The sequence below is a fragment of the Dermacentor andersoni genome, chromosome 1, assembly GCF_023375885.2.
Source record: "Dermacentor andersoni chromosome 1, qqDerAnde1_hic_scaffold, whole genome shotgun sequence".
Lineage (NCBI taxonomy): Eukaryota > Metazoa > Arthropoda > Arachnida > Ixodida > Ixodidae > Dermacentor > Dermacentor andersoni.
Window position 1 is genome coordinate 270,408,992 of NC_092814.1, and position 21,194 is coordinate 270,430,185.

At 42.9% G+C, this 21,194-nt stretch overlaps 1 protein-coding gene across 4 annotated transcripts in view; it reads right to left on the reverse strand.

Annotated features, from left to right (window-relative positions):
* The window catches only part of Nup214 (nuclear pore complex protein Nup214), a 356,899-nt gene that overhangs the window by 75,312 nt on the left and 260,393 nt on the right, over positions 1-21,194 (reverse strand). For 2 of the 4 annotated variants that reach the window (XM_055063139.2, XM_050195519.3), the window contains exons 24-29: positions 19,102-19,212; positions 16,553-16,752; positions 12,069-12,497; positions 10,272-11,428; positions 2,175-2,225; positions 334-503 (exon numbers count right to left, since the gene is read on the reverse strand). In XM_055063139.2, the coding sequence (XP_054919114.1) occupies positions 334-503; positions 2,175-2,225; positions 10,272-11,428; positions 12,069-12,497; positions 16,553-16,752; positions 19,102-19,212 (2,118 nt within the window). The remainder of the gene's footprint in view (positions 1-333; positions 504-2,174; positions 2,226-10,271; positions 11,429-12,068; positions 12,498-16,552; positions 16,753-19,101; positions 19,213-21,194) is intronic. The other 2 variants (XM_055063141.2, XM_055063140.1) reach the window with 2 other exon arrangements.

Genomic DNA, 21,194 nt, shown 5'->3' on the forward strand with positions numbered 1-21,194 from the left:
CTGACGTTGCGACAATATGCATATACGAAGCACACAAATACAGCTATACTATATGTTTTTCTTAGTTCATTCTTGTCCATGCGAGGTTGCATCAAGTTGCAGGCATCTTCAAGATGGGGTCCATTACTTTGGCTCGGGGCTATCTTAGCCATCAATGTAGACTGTTTGCAACGCTGGTTAGAATTGGAACACACCTACAGTGCCTAGAATTTTGTGGCCGCGAGGTGCCTGTGGCTAAACCCCATCCTCGAATCTAAGCTGGCCACTGAGTTTCCTACTGTTTTTTCATAAAAGTATCGGCCTACATTCAAGAATACGGTAGTGCTGACATACTTGTGGTCTGCGCAGCCGAATTGAAGGACGATGAGCCACCAAACACGTTCTTGTTGGATGCATCTGAGGCTGGCTTTCCTCCAAGGCCCGAGAGAAAACCGGAGCCACCTCCACCAAAGAGAGTGGATCCACTTCCCTGCTGTTGTTCTTGCGACTGCTGGCCAAAGGCACTGAAAGAACAGTAAAAGTATTTTAAATACAAAATGCAGGTTAATTGTAGGTATAATTGGCTCCAAAAGCTTATGGGTCATAAGTCTCTTGAAAAACATGAACTTTTGCACCGTTACAGTATGCAATCTATAAATGTGAGAAGCACTACATTGGTAACACAGACCACAGAGTTTGACTCTTGCTCAGTGGTTGATTACAAGTGGCAAGTTCAAGCTATGCATAAATTCAGCTTTTCCATATATTCTAAGCCCCATAAGCTTTTGAAACTGGGAGTTGTTTAGATGGTGTAGAGCTGGGAGTAGTTCAGACGATGCAGACAGTAGTAGTTAAGAAGGTTCAGATGTTGTTCCTTAATAAAGTGATAAGAAAAAAGAAAAACTGGACAAGCAGGCATATATATTCTTGCAATCTAAATGTGCAGCCTTAGAACAAAAGTACACTTGTTTTACATACTATCCTTTCACAATCTTCTTGCAGTTATTTTGTCCAAGGTAAATATTACTCCTTTTCCTTGCATTTATTTTTCACTTGCAATTTTGTAACGCACAGGGCTGGAAAAACAAGGAACAAAACATTGAATTATATACGTTAAATGCAACGAAAGCTGATCTTCACTTCATAGCTCAAATTAATTACCATGCATTAAAAACCTGGAATATACATGCCACTGCAATTCAGACTATCAGTTTTTTTGCTTTTTAATCGACACTATTACTTCAGATACTATAAAACTATTTCATTTGCAAGCTACAACTTACCCTCTCTCATCAAGATGCAAGAATAGAAAATATGCCAAACATACGTTTATTAGAATACCTATATATATTTAAGTGCACATCGGTGGTCACTTGCCACTGATCAATGCTGCCACCTATTGTATTTCGGAGTTTAACATTATTTGCACTGGTTCAGGACATCACCTTTTGTTCAGGTCAACAGCTCTGCAAGGACTTACACTTGTACTAATCCTACTGAGTCCCCATATTATTTATGCAACAGTCATGAACTTGGCTTCTGTTTGCTTTTATAGTCACTTATTAAGGCATGAGTGCACTCAACACATTCAGCCTCTTAAATGTTGGAAAGCCCACTGCATAGAATGATTTGCTTGAAGTTGTAAGAGGCTAGCCTGTACTTATTTTACAAATGGATCAAAAATTACTGAATGTACACTTATAAAATCACTGCCTTCAAATAAGACAGTGAGCAGATAGGCTATGGCATCAGGGGCTTTGCTTTTGTACCATCAGTGTCACAGCTTGGATGTTTTCTCACCCACTCCCAGGAGAAGCTTCAGCTAAATCAGAAGGTTCTGCTAGTGCTCACATCAAAAATGTTGCCATCCTCACTGTCACTCTGTCTTATAAGCCATGACACACTCAACTGGTTCTTGAAACAATCTAGACTCATAGTACATCATTAAAACTCGTGGAAAAAAAAACACAGTATTTCCAGGCACAATCTGCCCGTACCTGCAAACAGCTAGTGAGCTTACATGCATGTGTGCACAGGCGCGCTTTCATGCCTTCATGAACATGTGTTCCATTGCTTAAAAGAATTGGCACGCATGTATGCATGCATTCAGGGTACATGTAATGCAGGTCACTAATCTGCCTTAGCATGCTTCAGTTTTCATGCACTTGCTCCAAGCACTTAAGACCGTGATTTACCTCGCAGCCTGTGGCTGGCCAAATGTGGGAGTGCTGGACTGGCCAAAGAGGCTGCAATAGGTACTCGTACAATCAAAGTTTATCATGAAATGCAATAGACAGCAGGGCACATTTATGCACGAAACCAGTGGACAGATGTTCAGCCATCGAGCTACTGCTCATGCCACCATCCCCCCTGGCCATATTTAAATAAAGAAATGGGGCAAATAGTGACACAGAACTTACCAAAAAAATTTTTTTCTATTGGGAAACTGTGGCCATATTTTTCAAACGTATTCCAATGCTTTTACTACACAAGAGGTAAATAGCTTGAGCAGCACAGACATACGATTTATTTTCCGCCAATTTGAAACATTTATACACTAAAGGGGCACTAAAGCAAATACAGTTGAACCTTGATATAACAAACATGGATATAAAGTATCACCGGATTAACAGTATAATTAAAATGTTTCACGTTGATATCAGCGTGTAACAAATATATGCTTATAACGAATATCACACAACAAAATTACAGTAGACACCCTTTCAGACGAACTCGAAGGGACCATGAAAATTTGTTCGTCTTATCAGAAGGATAATTAGCAACATGATCAGGTGCATCCAAATATCTTACTTCGAAATGGTAAACGAAATAGGCTTAAAATGGTGGAAGCATGACATAAAAGCATTTATTTAGCTGAACTTAACAGAAAACTATTTTCAAGTGGTACTCTTGCTTGGTTTCATCCAGTCCATGATGGATGTATAGAGCTTCTGTGCAAATCTTCCAGCAGCCACAACCGATGTCATCTCACCTAATTACCTTAAAAATCCTTCTGTACCTTCGTGCTGCTGCAAAAAGTTCGCTAGGGAGTTAAAGCCAGGCATCTGCAGCCTTACAGGTTATCGGCACAGGCTCGAGCTAACGAAAGTACGAAGGACTGCGCTGAGCACGCGGTGAAGCACCCCAACCTAGAGGAAAGTCTAGGTAACATTGAGCGAAGTGGGGAAGGAGAAACAAAGCAAAGCGTTGCGGAGGAGGAAAGTAGGTGGAGGCGCGCTGAGTTGACCTCCTCTGGAAGTTGCTACAGGTTTCATTTTCGATACGGATGTACCAGGTTCGTCTAGTTATAACATCGTCCTCATGCACTGTACGCTGTGTGCGAGTGAAAGCGTGCGACAGTGAGCCAACGATGGCGGCTCAATCTCATGTGCGAAAAAAAAAAGGGAGGAAGGAGCACGCTGTCTTCCGTCGTGCGCATGGCACTGGGGAGGGGAGGGAAGGGGATGTTGTACTTCGGCCGCACGCGGGCTTTATCTTGAACACAATCTGCATTGGGGGCACAGTCTAGGAGGGCCGATGGCTAGTAGTTTTGTAGGCGCTGGGTTCTCGCTGTTCAGTTTGCATTGAAGCGATAGACAGAGCGAAGGTCACTTCGCTTGCTGCACTTGCCGCGATTCCTCACACCGGCGTTTTGACAGCGAACGTCTGTGGTCATCGAGTGTGATGTGTTCATGTTTGCCTGTGCATGCCGACACCATGCTTATTAGCTTAGTTAGTAAGCAAATGTTTACAAGGGGCGTTCTACTCTGGCGGCTGCTGCGTATGGCACGGCCGTGCGAGCCATGTCTTGAATACAATCTGTGATGTGGACAATCTAGGCACACTGAGGGCCGATAGCTTTGTATGCGCTATAGCACCCATACGCTTGCGCGTGACCTGCGTTCACGAAATGAAATGTCGGTCTCATTTTGTTTCTTCCTCTTGTTTTCGCCTCTGTCCACAGGTGATGTGCGCCCGCAGGCCTCCAGCAGGGTGCCTTGAGGCCCCCACCCGCAGTCCATCGCGGCACCCTAGCCTCCAGGATCGGTAGTGGTGGCAGTCACTCTGAATGTTCGTCTGAACCGAAGAGCACGTATGAGACTGTTTGTCTTAAGTGGATTTTTTTTTGCCACTGGGTCTATGGAAAACCAAACAAACATTCCCATGTTGTTTGTTATATGCGATAATTCGTCTTAACAGAGTTCGTCTTAATGAGAGTTTACTGTATTTTCGTTTCGGCTGCAACTTCATTGTAACAAAGTTAAATTGTATTAAGGTAAGCTATATTCTAGTAGATTTTACCTTTGGTAAGTTTCATCAAGAGTTGATGCATGCCATATATAAAAAGCAAGGTGAAAAAGATTGGAGGCAATGACAGCTATATCATGCTACAGCTCACTGTGACCATGTGTCAGATTATGACAATGCCTGGCCATGGCCAGTTAATTGTTTAGAAATGAAAAGGAACACTCCATTAAAAAACGAACAATGAATGCACCAACTTTTGTTCCATAGAAAAGACACAAATATGCAAAAATAAAAGAAATCTATAGGGATTCCACAGCTACCGTTTTTCTTTCCAAGTGCAAAACGCCAGATAAAAAAAAAAAAAAGGAGCCTAGGCAAGAAGAGACAATGTCTGCATTATTATTCACTGCCTGCTTGCAAAAAGTATTCAAAATGCAAGGTGAGGAAGGATTAGGTGCAAGGATTAATGGGAAATATTTCAAGCCCCTAGATTCTGTAGATGACATTGTCCTGTTTAGCAACAACAGAGATGACTAACAACAAATGATTGAGGACCTGAACCATCATAATCTAAGGTTTGAAGACAAACATGCAGAGAACTGTGATTGATGGGGTTTAATGTCCCAAAGCAACACAGCACTCAAAAGAGAGACACTCTTAGAGGGTCGAGAATTATAATTCCGACCATCTGGCTCCTTTAACATGTCTTCTAAGTGTGGTGGGCACACAAGCATCCTTGCATTTCGTCCCCATTGGAATGCAGTCACTGCAGATGGGGACTGAACCCATGACCTTGCTCACAGCAGAAGAGTGACAAAGAAACTGAGTGACTGCAGAAGGTAATATGCAGAAAACTAATGTTCAAGAGCTTGGCAAGAAACAAGCATTTGTGATTAGTCCAGGAAGTACAGTGGACCCTCTTTTAAACGGGACCTCAAGGGACCAGGGAAATTGGTTTCGTTTATCAGGAGTTCCATCTACTGAGGGACAAAGCTGAATACAACTGCATGAGTACAAAACCAACCAACCATGAGGACGGTGTCCCGTTTAAGAGACTGTTTCGTTTAAGAGATTTCTGTTTATTGAGATTCCACTGTATTAAGTTAGATATCTTGCAAGCAGGATCACATAAAGGGACACTAAATGGTGAAAATGAATTAGGTAGGACTAGCAGATTACTCTTTTGGAACTGTCTCTACGTTTGTTTAGCACGAAAATTCAGTTTATTGTAAGAGAAAATGAATGCCAAACTTTTAAAATTTTGTACCCAATCTGTAGTGCCAAAGATACTATTGAGTGGATGTCAGATTTTGTAGTATTTTTGAGTACTTGGGTCGTTTTCATGCTGTAAGTCAACAAATGATTTCAGGTTGAGTCTGAGTATAAATGCAATGCAACCATTTAACATTCAATACTTGCCTTGGTCAAATGCTCCTGCAATCTACGATATCAAAAAGATTTAGTGTAGCAATTTAGATGTAATGCCAGTACCACATGTATTTTGCTTTTACAATGTATTGAGGAATACCAAGCCTCTTGGCCATCTCCTACAAGTGCACGTTACTGATGTTCAGTTGTTGTCACTTCACATCACCATGTGGTTGCAATTAAAGGTACTGGAAGTGCCTAGCAGATGGGTGTTTTTGTTCCGAAGTAGAAGGGTGGGAGAGTGAAGAGGCCCTCCTGTCATATTTTCAGAATGATAATTTGCATAATTCTGCTAGTCTGTGAAGCTCTGATTCAAACAGTGCTCTTAATCACACATTAAACTTCTGCACCAAGTGTGGTGAACTCAGCAGACAAATGTGCGTAGAGAAGCACAGGTCAGTACGTAGAACATGTTCCATTTTGTAAATGTGTGTGTGTGCTTTTCCTCAGAGTACTAATACAGTCGATCCCGGATATACCGAACTCGAAGGGGATTGCAAAATAGTTCGATATATCGATAATTCGAACTATAAAATATCCATGTCAAAAGCTTCTCTAACAACTCCACACATCTCAAGGCAGTTTCCCGATGTCGTGACTAATGGGAACTTACCAATCTGTGCCTCCAAGGCGCATAAAAAAACAAAAACACAGCGCTATGACCAGAGCACTTTATTTCGGAAGAAAAAAATTTGTGACCTTTGCTTCCTTTTTCTTCTGCACCATCAAATTCATTAAGCTGTCCTCGAGCTTGTTGACAGTGTCCAAATGAGAAAGGCCAGCTCCTTCCATTGTGCCACAACTTCGTGAGGAGAAGCGCACTTGGGGGGGGGGGGGGGGGATGCGATGGGAGAAGCGCACTTGCAGGGGTGGGGTATGGTGGGAGAAGCGCACTTGCCGGGGCGCAGCTCAGCACGGAGTTCGATACATCGATGTGCTGGTGCACGGGAGTTCTATATATGCGAACAATAGCGCTATACTTTTGCATGGGATTCCCAAGAGGATTTTTCAACTGTTCGATATAGGCAATAATTCGATATATCCAGGTTCGATATATCTGGGATTGACTGTAAATAAATTTGGTTTTGTCACAACACTAAGCTACCAGTCCACCAGAATGAGAGAAGAATTATTTTCTGGCAAACCCAACAGCCATCTGGTGTATTTTTGCCCGGTTTCATACCACAAAATATGATACATAACTACTAATCTGGTAGAAGTATTTTCAGAGAATGCGTTTAGGCAAGCAAGACCGATGGAAGCCACGTATTATCCTGGCACTACCTATACCCTGTTTCAATAGTTCCGTGCAGCACTGTGGAGCTACAGGGTTATTGACAAATTGGGGAGGCGGACACATCTTTAAGGTGCTCTTCCGCACCCTGTTGTCTGCTAGTGGCGAGTGCTGCAGCACAGGCGGAGGCAACATCTACGAAGACTGCAACTGGGCAGCGAGATCAGCTGTTGTGATACCAGCGGTAGAAAATTGGTTCCATATTCGCTCTGACACCAAAAATGCATGTGCCTTCAAGATATTTCGAGATACAGAGGAGAAGAAGAGTTGGAGAGAGGGTGTAAGCGGACGGTTCAAAAGAAGCACTTGGCTAGCTTGTTGCAATGGATGGTGGAGCCATCTCTTCATCCCTCTTGTAACATTCCTTTGCACAAGGTGCACTCGCCAACATTCGTAAGTCCAGCCGTTTTCTTAATTATAATTCATGCAGGTTTGTTGCACTCCTTCCGCACTGTTCCAAGCATGTTTAACGGCAACTTATTCATTCCTTTCATGTAAAAGAACAGCTTGAACAGGGTGTCTACCAAGTTGACATCTCAAAATTCCCTGAGTTTTCCAGGTTTTCCCTGGGTGCTTCTGCAATATTCCCTCAGTGACACAGAACTTTGTTTTATGTCAAGACGAGCTCACATCATGTCGCCTAATGCTTTCACTCTCTAGTAGCATGTTAAAAAACAAAAAAAACGAGTTAATTCAGTTTGAATATTAAGGAGTAGTGTTTATTTTATTCAAAAAGAAAACAGAAGGAAGGGGTTAGTAAAATGCACAGCGAATAAAATATCTTAGAAAAAAAATCGTAAAACCCACTGGAAATTGAGTCTAACATTCTCAAATACGAATAAAATTGATAGGCACACAGAAACCAATATTTTCGAACATGAGCTATTTCTAACTAATAGCAAGCTCATTGGCATAGGGCCAAACTTTGCCACAAGTGAGATTCTCTCTCAACAGCTGGTAAGTCAACCTCAACTGTCCTGACATATGCTGAAGCAAGATAGCAAGGTGGGCGAGTTGGTTAGGATTCATCATAATCTTGGTAACAGCAAAAAGGGACACGGAGAAAAGGAAGAAACACAACAACACGGGCGCCCGTGTTGTCGTGTTTCTTGCTTTTGTCTGTGTCCCTTTGCACTGTTACCACGATAACGATGTGACCTGACATACTCTCAGCCCGCGCACAATGCCTAAGTGTTGCATTTCACTGCTTTAAATAGTTTATTTTAGTTTGGATAGAGGGAAGCGGTGGCACGCTTCCTTTCGCGTTCATTCTTCAATGTCTAGGTCCTTCCAGTTCACGTCCTCCTTGCGCCGCACGTTTGCCCCACGGACCATTTGAAGCATCTACTTGGACTGCCTAGGTGCCGCGAAGACATCCGAAAAATCGGGCAGTTCGAAAAAATGAATGCATGTCTTTCACTGCCCTTAAGAGCTCAAGTCGCCACAGGCACATACGAAACCGCTCCGAAGGCCAGCCAGTAGGCTTATTAGGCATATCAGTGCTCGTATTGTGATAGGAGATGGCGGGTGCACGCGTGTATCATTATCATCATCAGCCTGGTTATGCCCACTGCAGGGCAAAGGCCTCTGCCATACTTCTCCAACTACCCCGGTCATGTACTAATTGTGGCCATGTTGTCCCTACAAACTTCTTATTCTCATCCGCCCACCTAACTTTCTGCCGCCCTCTGCTACGCTTTCCTTCCCTTGGAATCCATTCCGTAACTCTTAATGACCATCGGTTATCTTCCCTCCTGCCCATGCCCATTTCTTTTTCTTGATTTCAACTAAGATATCATTAACTCACGTTTGTTCCCTCACCCAATCTGCTCTTTTCTTATCCCTTAACGTTATACCAATCATTCTTCTTTCCATAGCTCGTTGCGTCGTCCTCAATTTAAGCAGAACCCTTTTCGTAAGCCTCCAGGTTTCTGCCCCGTACGTGAGTACTGGTAATAATTACCAGTACTGGCACGCGTGTATAATTAAGGACTAATACTGTGTGCCGTGACAATTGACTCTTCCCACGCTTATGCTTCACTGCAATACTATTGCGTATTGAGGCGAAGCTGACTTTCGGGAACCGGTTCACGCAATGCGCCGTGCTTTCCAAGCTTCGAAGCCAATCGCGAGGACCACAAAGGCAGAGTAGGTACCATTGCTGACAGCGGCGAACTGTATAATGAAGAAACATGGCACAGAACGGTAAGAAGCTTAATAGCGAATGTCAAAGCTGCTAGGCATAGCATTGTGGCATTAATGGCTGCGGCTGCCAGCGGATCTGTGTGGAAGAACGCCGGTTCGAGGCAGCGAGGTAATCAAAATGGCGGTGGTGGTGGCTTTGGTTAATGCCGTTTCGGACCTTCAGTCACGGCAAAAAGTACGGAAAATCGGACGGCGAAGGGTTCTCGCGTCCGAAATTTCAGACGTTCCTATACATTCACTCTATGGGGTACGTGGTGGTGCTGCGAAGCCGTCCAAATTATCGGGCATCCAGAAGGTCGGTCGTTGACTGTACACTGGCAACTCCTCCAGCCGATGACACGGAGTCAAACACGATTTGTTACAATTCCTCCGAGTGACTCGAGCCAGCATTACCGCGACTTTCGCTCCCTTTCAACAACATTCCAACTAATTTTCCCTGACAGAAGTACAAATTCCCTGAGTTTCTCCCTGAGTATTTCCAGACTATTCAAAATCCCTGAGAATTCCTGGTTTTCTCGGTTGGTAGACACCCTGTTGGAATGATACTGCACAAGCAAGTCCGTAGACGCCATTGTTTTGAAGGACAAAGCACTATTCAGAATGGAGTCCTCCAGGGTGTTGTGGCTGTGACGAGTGCATGGATGAATTTAGCCAACATCAAATCAATTAATTATTTGTACTTTTTAAATGCAAATTAATGTCTGTATGGCAGCATTACATTAATTTTTTACTTTGCACGTTTTCATTCGAACAAGTGAAGAACTCCATTTTCAGTATCATAGAGCCTCAGTGCATATTTTACTAAAGAACGAAGCAATATCACCGAATAAACTGCCCTGCAACCTGCAGAGAAGCTCCCAAGTAAACACCTGCCAACAAGACCACTTGTCAAGGCCATTTATTCGTCCAATGGGTTCCTAACTGCGGCACTACATCTTGCTGCGCAAGAATCTCCACTTACACGTCATGTAGCTTCAACTACTGCTGCATGGAACTACTGAATGAGTATAATGTTGCTATTTCAAAATAATGTCTACAGCTTGCTCAGATGTCAATTATAGACATTAAAAGCACCAGGCCTAGCACTGGCTCCCATATGATGCCAAATTCTTCTTACCTCTGACCAAAGAGGGATGGTGTCTGTCCAGAACCTGAGCCGAAGGAAGACTTCTGCCCAAACAAAGAGGTGCTTGTGCCTCCAGCAGCAGTTGTTGGAACCATTTGGCCAAATGGAGAAGTGCTTGCAGCAGTTGATGCTGCTCCTGTCTGGCCGAAGCCAAATCCACCTGTTTGGCCAAATGTTGGTGCTGCTCCCACTTGCTGGCCAAAGGGAGAGGTTGCTGTTGTCGGTGCCTGTCCAAAGACTGATTGTCCTGTAGCGGCAGACTGTGGAAACATGGGAGCAGCTGATGCCACTGGCTTCCAGAACGGTGCAGTAGCAGCTGTTGTTGTAGATGAGGTGAATGTTGTTCCGCCAAAAATGGAAGGTGTGCTAGTTGCAGATGTAGCTGACGTTGTTGTGGCACCAAATATTGACACATTTGCCCCACTTGACACATTTGCACCAGCACCACCAGGAGCGCTACCGGTTGACTGTCCAAACAATGATGGTGCTGACACTGCTGTTGTTGTGGTTGCAGCTGCCTGGCCAAATGTTAACGGCACTGATGTGGTGGTGGCAGCTGTTTGCTGTGCACCAAAAGACAGCGGAGCAGTCGATGATGCCGCTGCCACCTGTGGCATGCTGAAGGCATGTGGTGCAGGGGCAGGGGCAGGTGAAGATGCTGTGGTTGTCGTGGGAGTTTGACCAAATGTAGGAGCGGTAATTGCAGTTGTTCCCGGCAAGGCAGACTGGCTCGAAGTTGTAGAGGCCTGGCTGAAAGCTGGACTTATGAATGATGTTGGAGCTGTAGACATTGCTGGTTGGACAAAAAACGTGGTGCCAGTTGTTTTTGCCATTGGTGCCACTGTGAGCACTGATGAAGACCCTTGGCCAAACACAGCTACAGTACTAGGTGCTGCTGCTCCTGGCTCAGTAGGTACAGGTGGGGATTGCGGTGGGCTTGATGTTGTAGAAACAACCTGAGCTGCTGCAGCAGCAGCGTGCATACTTGGCACTGTGCCTGGCAGTGCTGATGTCTGGCTGGAAGGGGACACAAGTGGAGGAGTAGATGCAATGCTTGGTGATTCTGGTAAAGAAGCAGCAGCCGTCGTGGAAACAGCATGCGTCTGACTTGATTCACTGGAGGCTGCCTTTGGAAGAAGTGGGTGAGCCTGCATAGTGAGAGATGTGCTTTGTAAACAGAAGCTTTCACAGCATGCGCGTATGGCCACAATGTATTGTCAGTTGCATGAACTTCATTGCTTCCATAATGGATTGACAGTTCCATGCAAATACAGTTGATTGTAGGGCATATAAAGCAAATAAATTCTTGCATTTCAGTCAAAAGCCTTTGGATATCATTGTTTGCAGGTCAGTATTCCAAAATTTTAGAGCTGAACAAAACAGAGAAAAGAAACAAGGAACCAACAGTGTGCCCCCGGCTGCTATGTAATGCAAACTATCATAACTACTGGTATGCAAGAGCAAATAAGCTATAAGTAAGTCAATTATCCCCATGTACAAGAATTTATGAGGCATACAGGTTGAATTTTTACCATTCCAAATTAAAGCCAATGCTTATTAAATTGTTTTTCAAGAATTATTAGATTATATTATTTCAAGAATTTCAAGTACTTTTGTTACTTAAGTTTCAAACTTACTACCAGAATAAAAGTGCTATGTTTTGTGCTTTTGTAAGGCTTTTTGCAAGCATGGTGGGAACCATTTGTCGGAAAGAGGGCTTTTTCAAGTGACCTGTTTGTTTTCCGCAGAGGGCTGCTCAGGTCTTAATGGTGATTGTATTACACTCACTTCTGGCGCATGAGCAGGAAAAGTAGCAGCAGCTGTCGGGTTGAGACTTTCCGGCTGACTTGCTGCAGAAGAGACTGGCTGGAATGGTGACGTGGAGACAGTCACCTGTGTTCCAGAGACTGCAGTGCTGCTGGCTGCTGACTGCTTCAGGATAGATGGTGCAAATGGAAGAAATGACAGTTGAGGCTTTCCAGCATCCTTGAGGGAATTGTCTTTAGAAGGTAGTGTGGAACCAGATGGGGAACGCATGTCCTCAGAGCCAGGAGCTTTGGCTTGAAGGGGCGCAAAGACACTGCCAGTTGGAGGTGTGCTGGCAGGCTTGTCCTTAGTAGATGACAGGGTAAAGTTGAAGGTTGCTGCAGCAGATGACACTGATGACACACTGGCATTGCCAAACAGTGACTTCCCGGGTGTTGTGCTCTGCTGGTCCTAGAAGTAAATAAACACACCGACATAAGTGTGGCATTACACTGCATCCTTTCAGTGAGAGCATGGTAAATAAAACAGCCTCCATGAGTTCCAACTCGGCAGGCATAAAGAACAATTCAAGCAGCCTGAGTGCAAAAAAATTAAAAATTTAATTCTGTAGTATTACGTGCTAAAATCACGATACGTTTATGAGGCACGCTGAAGTGGGCGACACCATTTTAATTTTGACCACATGGGGTTTTTTAATGTGCACCTAAATCTAAGTAGACGAGCGTTTTTGCATTTCACCCCCATTGAAATGCGGCTGCTATGGCCGGGGTCGACCCCATGACCTCAACGGCAGCACAATGCCATAGACACTAAGCTACCATGGTGGGTAACTTCAATGCACAACTTTTGCAAATGTAGCGTGGCTACATTCACAGATGGCACCCCACTTCGCAGACTAACTACATATAGAATGACTGTGCAAATTATGCAGATAAATTTGTAATGGGAGAATGAATACACGGTGCAAACACTTGTTATAGGCTACACACATAAGAGAATGCCAAAGAATAATCAGTTGACAGACAATGGTGAGGAGAAAGATCTTATATGCTTAGGTCAGTTTGAAATGAACTAAAACACATTTTAGTCCAAGAATGCGCAATGTTTTGTCAAGAGCCATGCATATCACAATAAACTACTGTGAATCAACAAGAGAATTTGCAAATTTTATTAACCCTTTCAGGGTCAATGATGTAAATATAAGACGCCGCTAATAAGTCCAAAATGGTTGATGTCAACTATTTATGGCGCCGTCTGTACATTTAAAAAGTGTGCCAATTTCCTAACTTTTTCTTTCCTGGCAAGTACTGCCATTATGTGGGAATACAGGGAATCTTTTTTTTGAGCCACCCTCTTTCTGTTTTCGTTGCATGGTTTGTTTGCTCCGGCGCATCTACATACTACCACTACGGCAGCCAATTTGGGTTTTGTTCCACGGGCAGTTTCGGTTTCTTGCGCTCGCAAAACTATGACTATTACTAATCGCTCAAAGGGTGATTGCCTGTTACTCGCTCGTTTATTGGTCACAGGGCTTAATGCTCGCATGCACAGCAGCATCCTTCGCATACGCGAAACATGCCGCCGTGCAGGCGTTTCCTTTTTTTTCTTTGAAGACTCGTGAAAACGAATTGCCTCTGGTTGGCGATAAGATGAAGATTTGTGGAAGTTTGTCACGCGTTTTGCTTTTCTGACAGGTGCACAACCACAGTTTTCTTGAGTGTGCTCACCTACATAGTTCGGTTACACTATGTACGTAAATATTAGTGTGAAAGCAGGAACATTTAAGACATGGGAAATATTCTCGTGTGCGTATTTTCTAAGCCTTGAACTATGTGTATAACAATGCATCAAGTTTTGAATTCTTATATGTTTATTTCCTTTTTTTTTAGTGTTGTTATTCATGAATAAACAGTACATATATACCAACGCAAAATATTTTTTTCTCACTTTATGGTCACCCTTGAAAAATTACAGTAAGTTTTTTTTGAAATAGGTCCCTCTGAAGAAATTAAATCTGCAATAAAAAAAATCGACCCTGAAAAGGTTAATGTGTGTGGAAACTGTTTCACATATCTGGCTCCTCCAGCTACTAACAATAAGAACAGAGAATTAAAAAAAAAAAACATCTTGCCCTACCAATGAGAAAATGCATATTGTGCCCCGGTGTGTTAGTCATAGAGTCACAGGAGAGTATGCATTTCTTTCAACCTCATTCACCGCAATCTGGACGTTTTGCCAGAACTTAAGAGCCAATTACCTTCTGCACACAGTTTATTTGCTCTGTGTGCTGTTTAAAGCTTCAATTACTATTTGCAATATATGGGTAAAAGCTCGTTAATTCGAATTCTGTGGGGATGCTACGAAAATTCGAACTAATGAAAACCAGAGAAAGAAATCGCTCAGTTCGACGCGCCCGACATTGAGATGGCTCTTGCTCCATTCGCGCGTTTGTCGTGCCAACTGGTGTGGAGAAAAAAAAATGTTGCAGTTTCGCCAGAAAAGCGAAGCAACGATTGCGATAGCAAATTAGTAGATAGCTATATGAAGTAAGGATAGTAGTATTAATGGCTGTGTAAACTTGTAAACATTCGCTTACTAACTAAATCAACAAGTACAGTGTCACCCGCGCACCGGTAAACATGAGCACAGCTCGCTCGATGACCGCGGAAACTTGCTGAAAAACGCTGGAGTGAGGAACCACGGCAGTAGCAGCGAGCGAATTGACCTTTGTACAGCGCTCGCTTCAACGCGAACAAAACGCAGAAAGGACATCGCATAGGAAGCTACCAGCACTGCGTGCACTCTGCAAACATGGCAGATCGCTTTGAAGATGAGGGCCACGCGGGTGTGCACTTTGGCCACGTCGCAAATCGCTTTCAAGATATGATGCCTGCATGGCCGCGCCGTAAGCAGAAGCCGCCGGAGAACAACATCCCTCCGCTTCTCTCCCTCCCTCCCTCCGCCTGAGGTGGACAGGAGAGGGCCAGGAGGGGAAAGGAGAGGGCGTGCATCCACCCCGCCTTCCTCGCTCGCACACACGTGATTGAGCCGCGTTTGCCGGCTCACCTTCGCATGCTTTCGCTCGCACATACAGCATCCGGCGCACGGCGACGATTTTATTGACCTTGAGCTTTATACAGAACCTCACAGGAGAGAAGCGACCTGCAACAGAGGCGTTGGCCATGCCTGGCCAGGCACAAACGCACCTCTCTCCAGTCAGGCCTAAACAAAGGGCCGCAGATAAAAAAAGGAAAGCTGCGCGGCGCGAGCGGCGACACCAACGTGCTCCAGCGCACTAGCACTCTCCCCATCCATGATGGCGCGGAGTTCGAATTATCGGTGGCGGTGCGTATTTCAGTGTGAATTAGTGGTATGTGTTACATATTGCTTTTGATACATTGCTGGATGGACCAAGGCAGTTACTTCAAGTTATCTGAAATTTTGAATTAACGAGTTGTGAATTAATGAGCTTTTACTGTAATTGCTTTGCATTTCCTCGCATGAGAGAAACACAAATATCCACTGCTTTGCCCTGCACTCCTTTAATGTACCTTACATAACCTGTTCTTAACAGTGGAGGCCATATTTTGATTCTCATCCTAGCAGACACACTCTTCCAAAAAAAAAAAAAAATAGAGAAACTCTGATTAGTTAACCAATGAAAATGGTCAAGGTGGTCCTATTGCTATGACAAGCGTCAATGCACTTGCTGTCAATCGTTATAACACATTCTAATGCTTCCTATATTGGTTAAACAAACCGATCTCTGATGCCATGCTTCCCAAATTTCTGCAGGAACTTTTACAACAGAATTCTCAATTAGAAAGTGCGCTCACTGCTGCTGCACTGGAGCTAGAGCCATGAAATTGTTTCTCCAAGCATTTTGCTTACATGGAAGTAATAACTGCTTCTATGACTAATTCTATTCAGATGCTTAATGCAGCTATGAAGCGCTTTGTGGCCTTAGTGCAAGAGATCCACTTATGCTGTACAACCATCAGCAGAAGAAAGATAGCGCAGACTGGCAGCAACGGTAAGTACAGTAGCAGAGTATACTGTTGGTGTGATAGCACTTTTTTTTTTACATGTGAATAGGCACTACCACTTCTGTTGCACCATTCAATCACGAGTGCTCTTTGGGGATTTTTTCTGCGCAGAGATAGGGATCAGTTCGCAGGGCCTCTGTTGCTGCCCATATTTTTCCAATGTTCACACGCCAGCCATTACCATTTCATTGAGTGTCATACCACACTGATCTAAAAGCGTACAGTGCTTAACATACTCATTCCTAGTTTATCTTTTCACTCTATCACCTTATCTGGCTCATTACTGTCATAGCACTGCATATAGTCAAAGCTAAAAGAAAAAAAAAAGGATGCCTTTGTGGACTTGCAACAGAACAGAGACTGGGAAATAGTCCTGAAAATTAACTATGTATTATCATCACAGCCACCATTATGAAGGATGAGGGAAGGGAGGGAGGAGAGGGGTGATTCCATCCTTACAAAGCCTTGCTTGAAAAGGGGTCCAGAGCTGGCTGCACCAAAGCCCGAGAAAGGGGACGCTGCAGTTGTGCTTTTCATGAAGGGAAAGACTTGTGCTGGTGCTGGTGCTGTTGCTGGCACAGTTGCTGGCACAGTTGCTGGCACAGTTGCTGGCACAGTTGCTGGCACTGCAGCTGGCACTGCAGCTGGGAATGGGGAAACTGGTGGATGAAAGAAAAGAAAGATAGGTCAGTGCTCTACTACGGAAACTGAATGAAAGGTGCAAAAGTACGAAGGCAGAAACAAAAGATAGAAACGGAAGGAAAACAAAGCAGACGATAAAGTGTTGTATGCAGACGGCTCTGTTAATTTACCTATCACACTTGTGCAATGCAGTAGATAAATTTATTATTATAATGCTTAACCTCATTTGGAGATTAATGCAATGATTCGTGTTACTTAATTTGTGTTTTGTGAGATAACAAAACAAATTAGCTGGCTGCCTGACTTAATGTTAGGCATTTAAGGGTACCTTACAAGTTCTAGGTACCGAGCATGAGCTGATCTATGAACGTGAGCATGTAAAAAAAGAAACTTGTATGCAAGAATGTGTTGAAGGTTTGCTAAGAATACAGCCAAAGTTAGCTGAAAGCAAGCTCTTTGCATTTGTGAATGCTTTTACTGCCATAGATCACTGCCATGATCCAGGCCAAGATGGCCTGGATCATGAATGCCTGACAATTTACAAGTATGATCCAATGTTCCACATTACAACCATGCCACTTTCAGGGTGCAATAAAAAACCAATTGTGAAGTCTGTGCCTAGTGCAACATGTCACAAAATCTGACATGTTGCATGTAATGCACAGCCAGACCATGCAATATATTAAGCCAATAGTACAAGAGCACTGAAAATTAAACCTAAGATAGTTTCTTTTCATCCTAAAATCTGTCCCCATAACTTCTTCCTCAAGATATGCTGAGGGACTGTATCATAGATTATGCTACTAAAATACAACAAGAAAGGAAGCAACAGCACAACTCCCATTGTCCTCAAGAGAAAAAAAAGTGTACATCCACTTTCACTGCAAGCAATTTCCGACAACTTGCAGTTGTGCAACTTCATTAAAAAAAACTGTATATTAAAACATTAATAAACATGCATGACTGTGTGCAAAAGTAAAGCACAACACTCTGCAGGAGTAGGCTCGCAAGAATGTGGCCTTGTTACAGTTATGGAATAGAAGTCTTGCATAGCAAAATAGGAAAACCAGATTTGTGGAAGGCAGTGATTAGGAAAAACAAATAGGTTCTACTTACCAAACTTAATGCCCTTACCGAACCTTTTGTGACTGCGTTTGCTGATGCGGCGAGAAAAAACTGTAGCATATTTTGTTTTAGTTATACAACAATGTCCCTGTAGTGCACTAAATTAAGAATGTAAAAATTTTTACATATCTCCAGATATGTTCCACATACATGCATGCCTTTTAGCTAACAGCTGCTGAAGCAAAAGGCTCTTGTGCTTATTGAGAAGTTACTAAAGAAAATGAGGAACACATCAAATTACATAGTATGTTATCAATGCCCAGAGATTCAATGTCTGTATATTAAAACCACACCCAAGTTTGTAAAGAATATAAATGTACATTAAGGACTTCTGCAATACACATGCAGTGTATAGCCTCGAGGCACCATATATCTCCCTTTTACGCTCAGTCAGGGACGAAATTGTGTGGACTCCAAGTGCTGCAAAAACATGAATTTTCTTGCTGCCTAGAATCAGACCTACAAAAAAGACAGGTGGACTACAGTACTTGGACACAATGATTAAGATTACACTTTCAAATTTTACAGTACATGCCTAAATAAACATTGTCTCTTCAATGCAACTGTGATCCACAAACTGTACAGATATGGCCAAAAGTAAAGTTCTGATCCTGGTTTGAAATGATTATTTGGTTGACTAATGCAGTAAGCCTTTCAGATACTTCTTATTGAAACCATAAGGTTCAAATATGATCACAACACAATCTCAAATCTCACAGTATCATGACAATGTTAGCATAAATCACATCAAGCTTTTCTTGCTTCCCATGACTCGCACAGTACAATGTGTCAGTGCACCTGCTGTGAATGGAACATGAATATACACAGAGTTTCGCGTGTGATGTCTGCAGTATCAATATGTCAAGTCAGCGTTGAATCAACGGAAGTCAACTGTATTAGCAATAGCTGGGACCTTCTCACAAGATCGAATTAAGCAAAAATTTACCTAACTGCAACTGAATAAACAAAATTATATGGTACCATGGTATGTAAACCGGGAGTGCACGTGCGGAAGGTGTTCTATCAACTTTTTCTTTAATACAGAAAGGCACGATGTCTTGCTGGAAAATACAGTCAGCTTCACAAGATGAGCATCATTTACATCATGTTTAATGCAGCATTTGCGTTATTTCTCTTATTGGTCAATATTTTTTTGCTTTTTGCTCTATGTTAGCCACGATTGCAATCACTGATACATGACAAAATGAATAGTACTTTAACTTCAAATGAAGTGAACTGACCTGCAGTGGATATGGGAATGCCTTTTGTGGTAGAAACAGCTCCTTCGCTTTCTTGTTCTGGTGTTGGGGACCCTGGAGGTGTCACATCTTCATAAAGTGGCTCTGCATCTCCTACAGAAGATATAAAATAGAATGCTAAATAAAATATTTATTTCCGGGGTTTTATGTGCGAAAACCACGATATAATTACGAGGCATGCCGTAGTGTGGGACTCTGGATTAATTTTGACTGCCTGGGGTTCTTTAGTGTGCACTCAATGCACAATACACAAGAATTTTTGCATTTTGTCCCCATCGAAATGCAGCCGCCGTGGCTTGGATTTAAAATGGAATGCTAAAGAAATACTGTGTAGTGAGTGATATAGTCAATATACATGGTAAGCTAACCAATTTACTACTAAATGCAAAAGTTAATCTACTGCTACACACTTCTGCTTTTTCGCATACTGTGCTAAGCCTTACAATGCTAGAGCCTCATTAGTAATGTTTCAATTGTACGAAACAGGAAATGATCTACTTGAAGACAAGGTGTGCTGAACTCGGCTGTTCATGACAATGATTCTTTGTAGCCTCTTTGAATATCTGCTCAACGAAATGTTGAAACTCAGTGAACTGCTTACGAAGAGAGAAATGAATTTCCAAACCCCAGTAGCACATGCTGCATTTTAATTCCAAAGTACTGTTGCCAAATGCATGTGCAATACCTTGCTGTTGCATGAAGAAATCAATACACTAATGCAGTGGCTCATTGAAATTGCAAGCAACAATTTATAACTTCCTGCTTTCAGGAAGCACGGAAATGGCCAGACTAAACACTTCACAATCTCTGCTTCTATCCCCCCCCCCCCCCCCAAGTTGTACTCTTTGTCGTAGCTCTACATAATTTTCCCAGTAAAGAGGCATTTCCAGTTCCTGTAGAACTTTTACACATCCCTTGTGCACCCTCCACACCATCTGTGTGTGCACAGCCAAGCCCCAGCTCTTGTAGCAGTGGCAGCCACGGCAATTTCCAGAAACATGGCTTCATGTCGACTATACTCTGCTATAATGGTAAAAAGTCTGGCGACAACTATGCTCATCAGCGGCAGAGAAATGATTAAAAAATATCCTTCTCCATTTACCATTCTCAAATTAACTCTTGAACTTAAAATATGCTCAATGATTGATTCTAAGTGTACTAAGTCTCCCGTGTATGATTGCAATATTTCAATAAGAAATGCTGAGCCATTTGCAGACAGCAACAATTCTAAATCTTATTTCACTGCTTGAAGGAGAATTTTAAATGCTCTGATGGCACTTTGGAGAAACTCCCTATGGTGCCCTAAATAAAGGGTGTCTTTTTATAGCTGCGCCAAATTTTAAAAAATTGCCTGTAGCAGATAGTACAATTCTAATCCTTGATATAAATTACTCAATCAGGTGGCCATTAATTCTATCAGAAATCAAAACACTTAAATAATTAGCATAATTATGCAAAATATCTTTTTTAATTAGTAACATTACGGCCACTATTTCAATCTACAAATTACAGACGGTGAGTTCACAGGGCGTATTCACTTGGAACGAATCCTCAGGAATTTTGTGCAGCTAAAAAACAGACCCTGCATATTGACATGTGTACTTGTTTAGCTTTCTCAGTTGACCGCTTTTCACCAGCTAACAAATGTTGAACGTTATCACTCAGCGCAGGACACGCCTGCATGTAATGGAAGTTTCTGGAATGTTATGATGGTTCTATCCGTTGTCTGTTGTCACTGAACCTCGTGTAATCTGATTGCATGCGCGATAGATGCAGGCACGTCCTGCGCTGAGCGATAATGTTTAAAGGAGTACTGCCACAAAAATTTTTTTCTTGTTTTTTCTGCTGCAATAAGTAACTAATGACCCAGTAATCATGGCACACAACATTATTGGCTTCAGAGCGTGACAGGTAATTATTTGGAGCCTTGTTTGTAGCGATCATTCCAAGTTTCGGTTTGAGAAAGCGAGAAGGGCCAAAGAAGTAATGTAAACACAGCTCGACACGTGATCGCACAAAACTGTGATGTACGCATGCTTGAGCGCGAGCCATTGTGAGCTTCGTGTTGCTAGTTA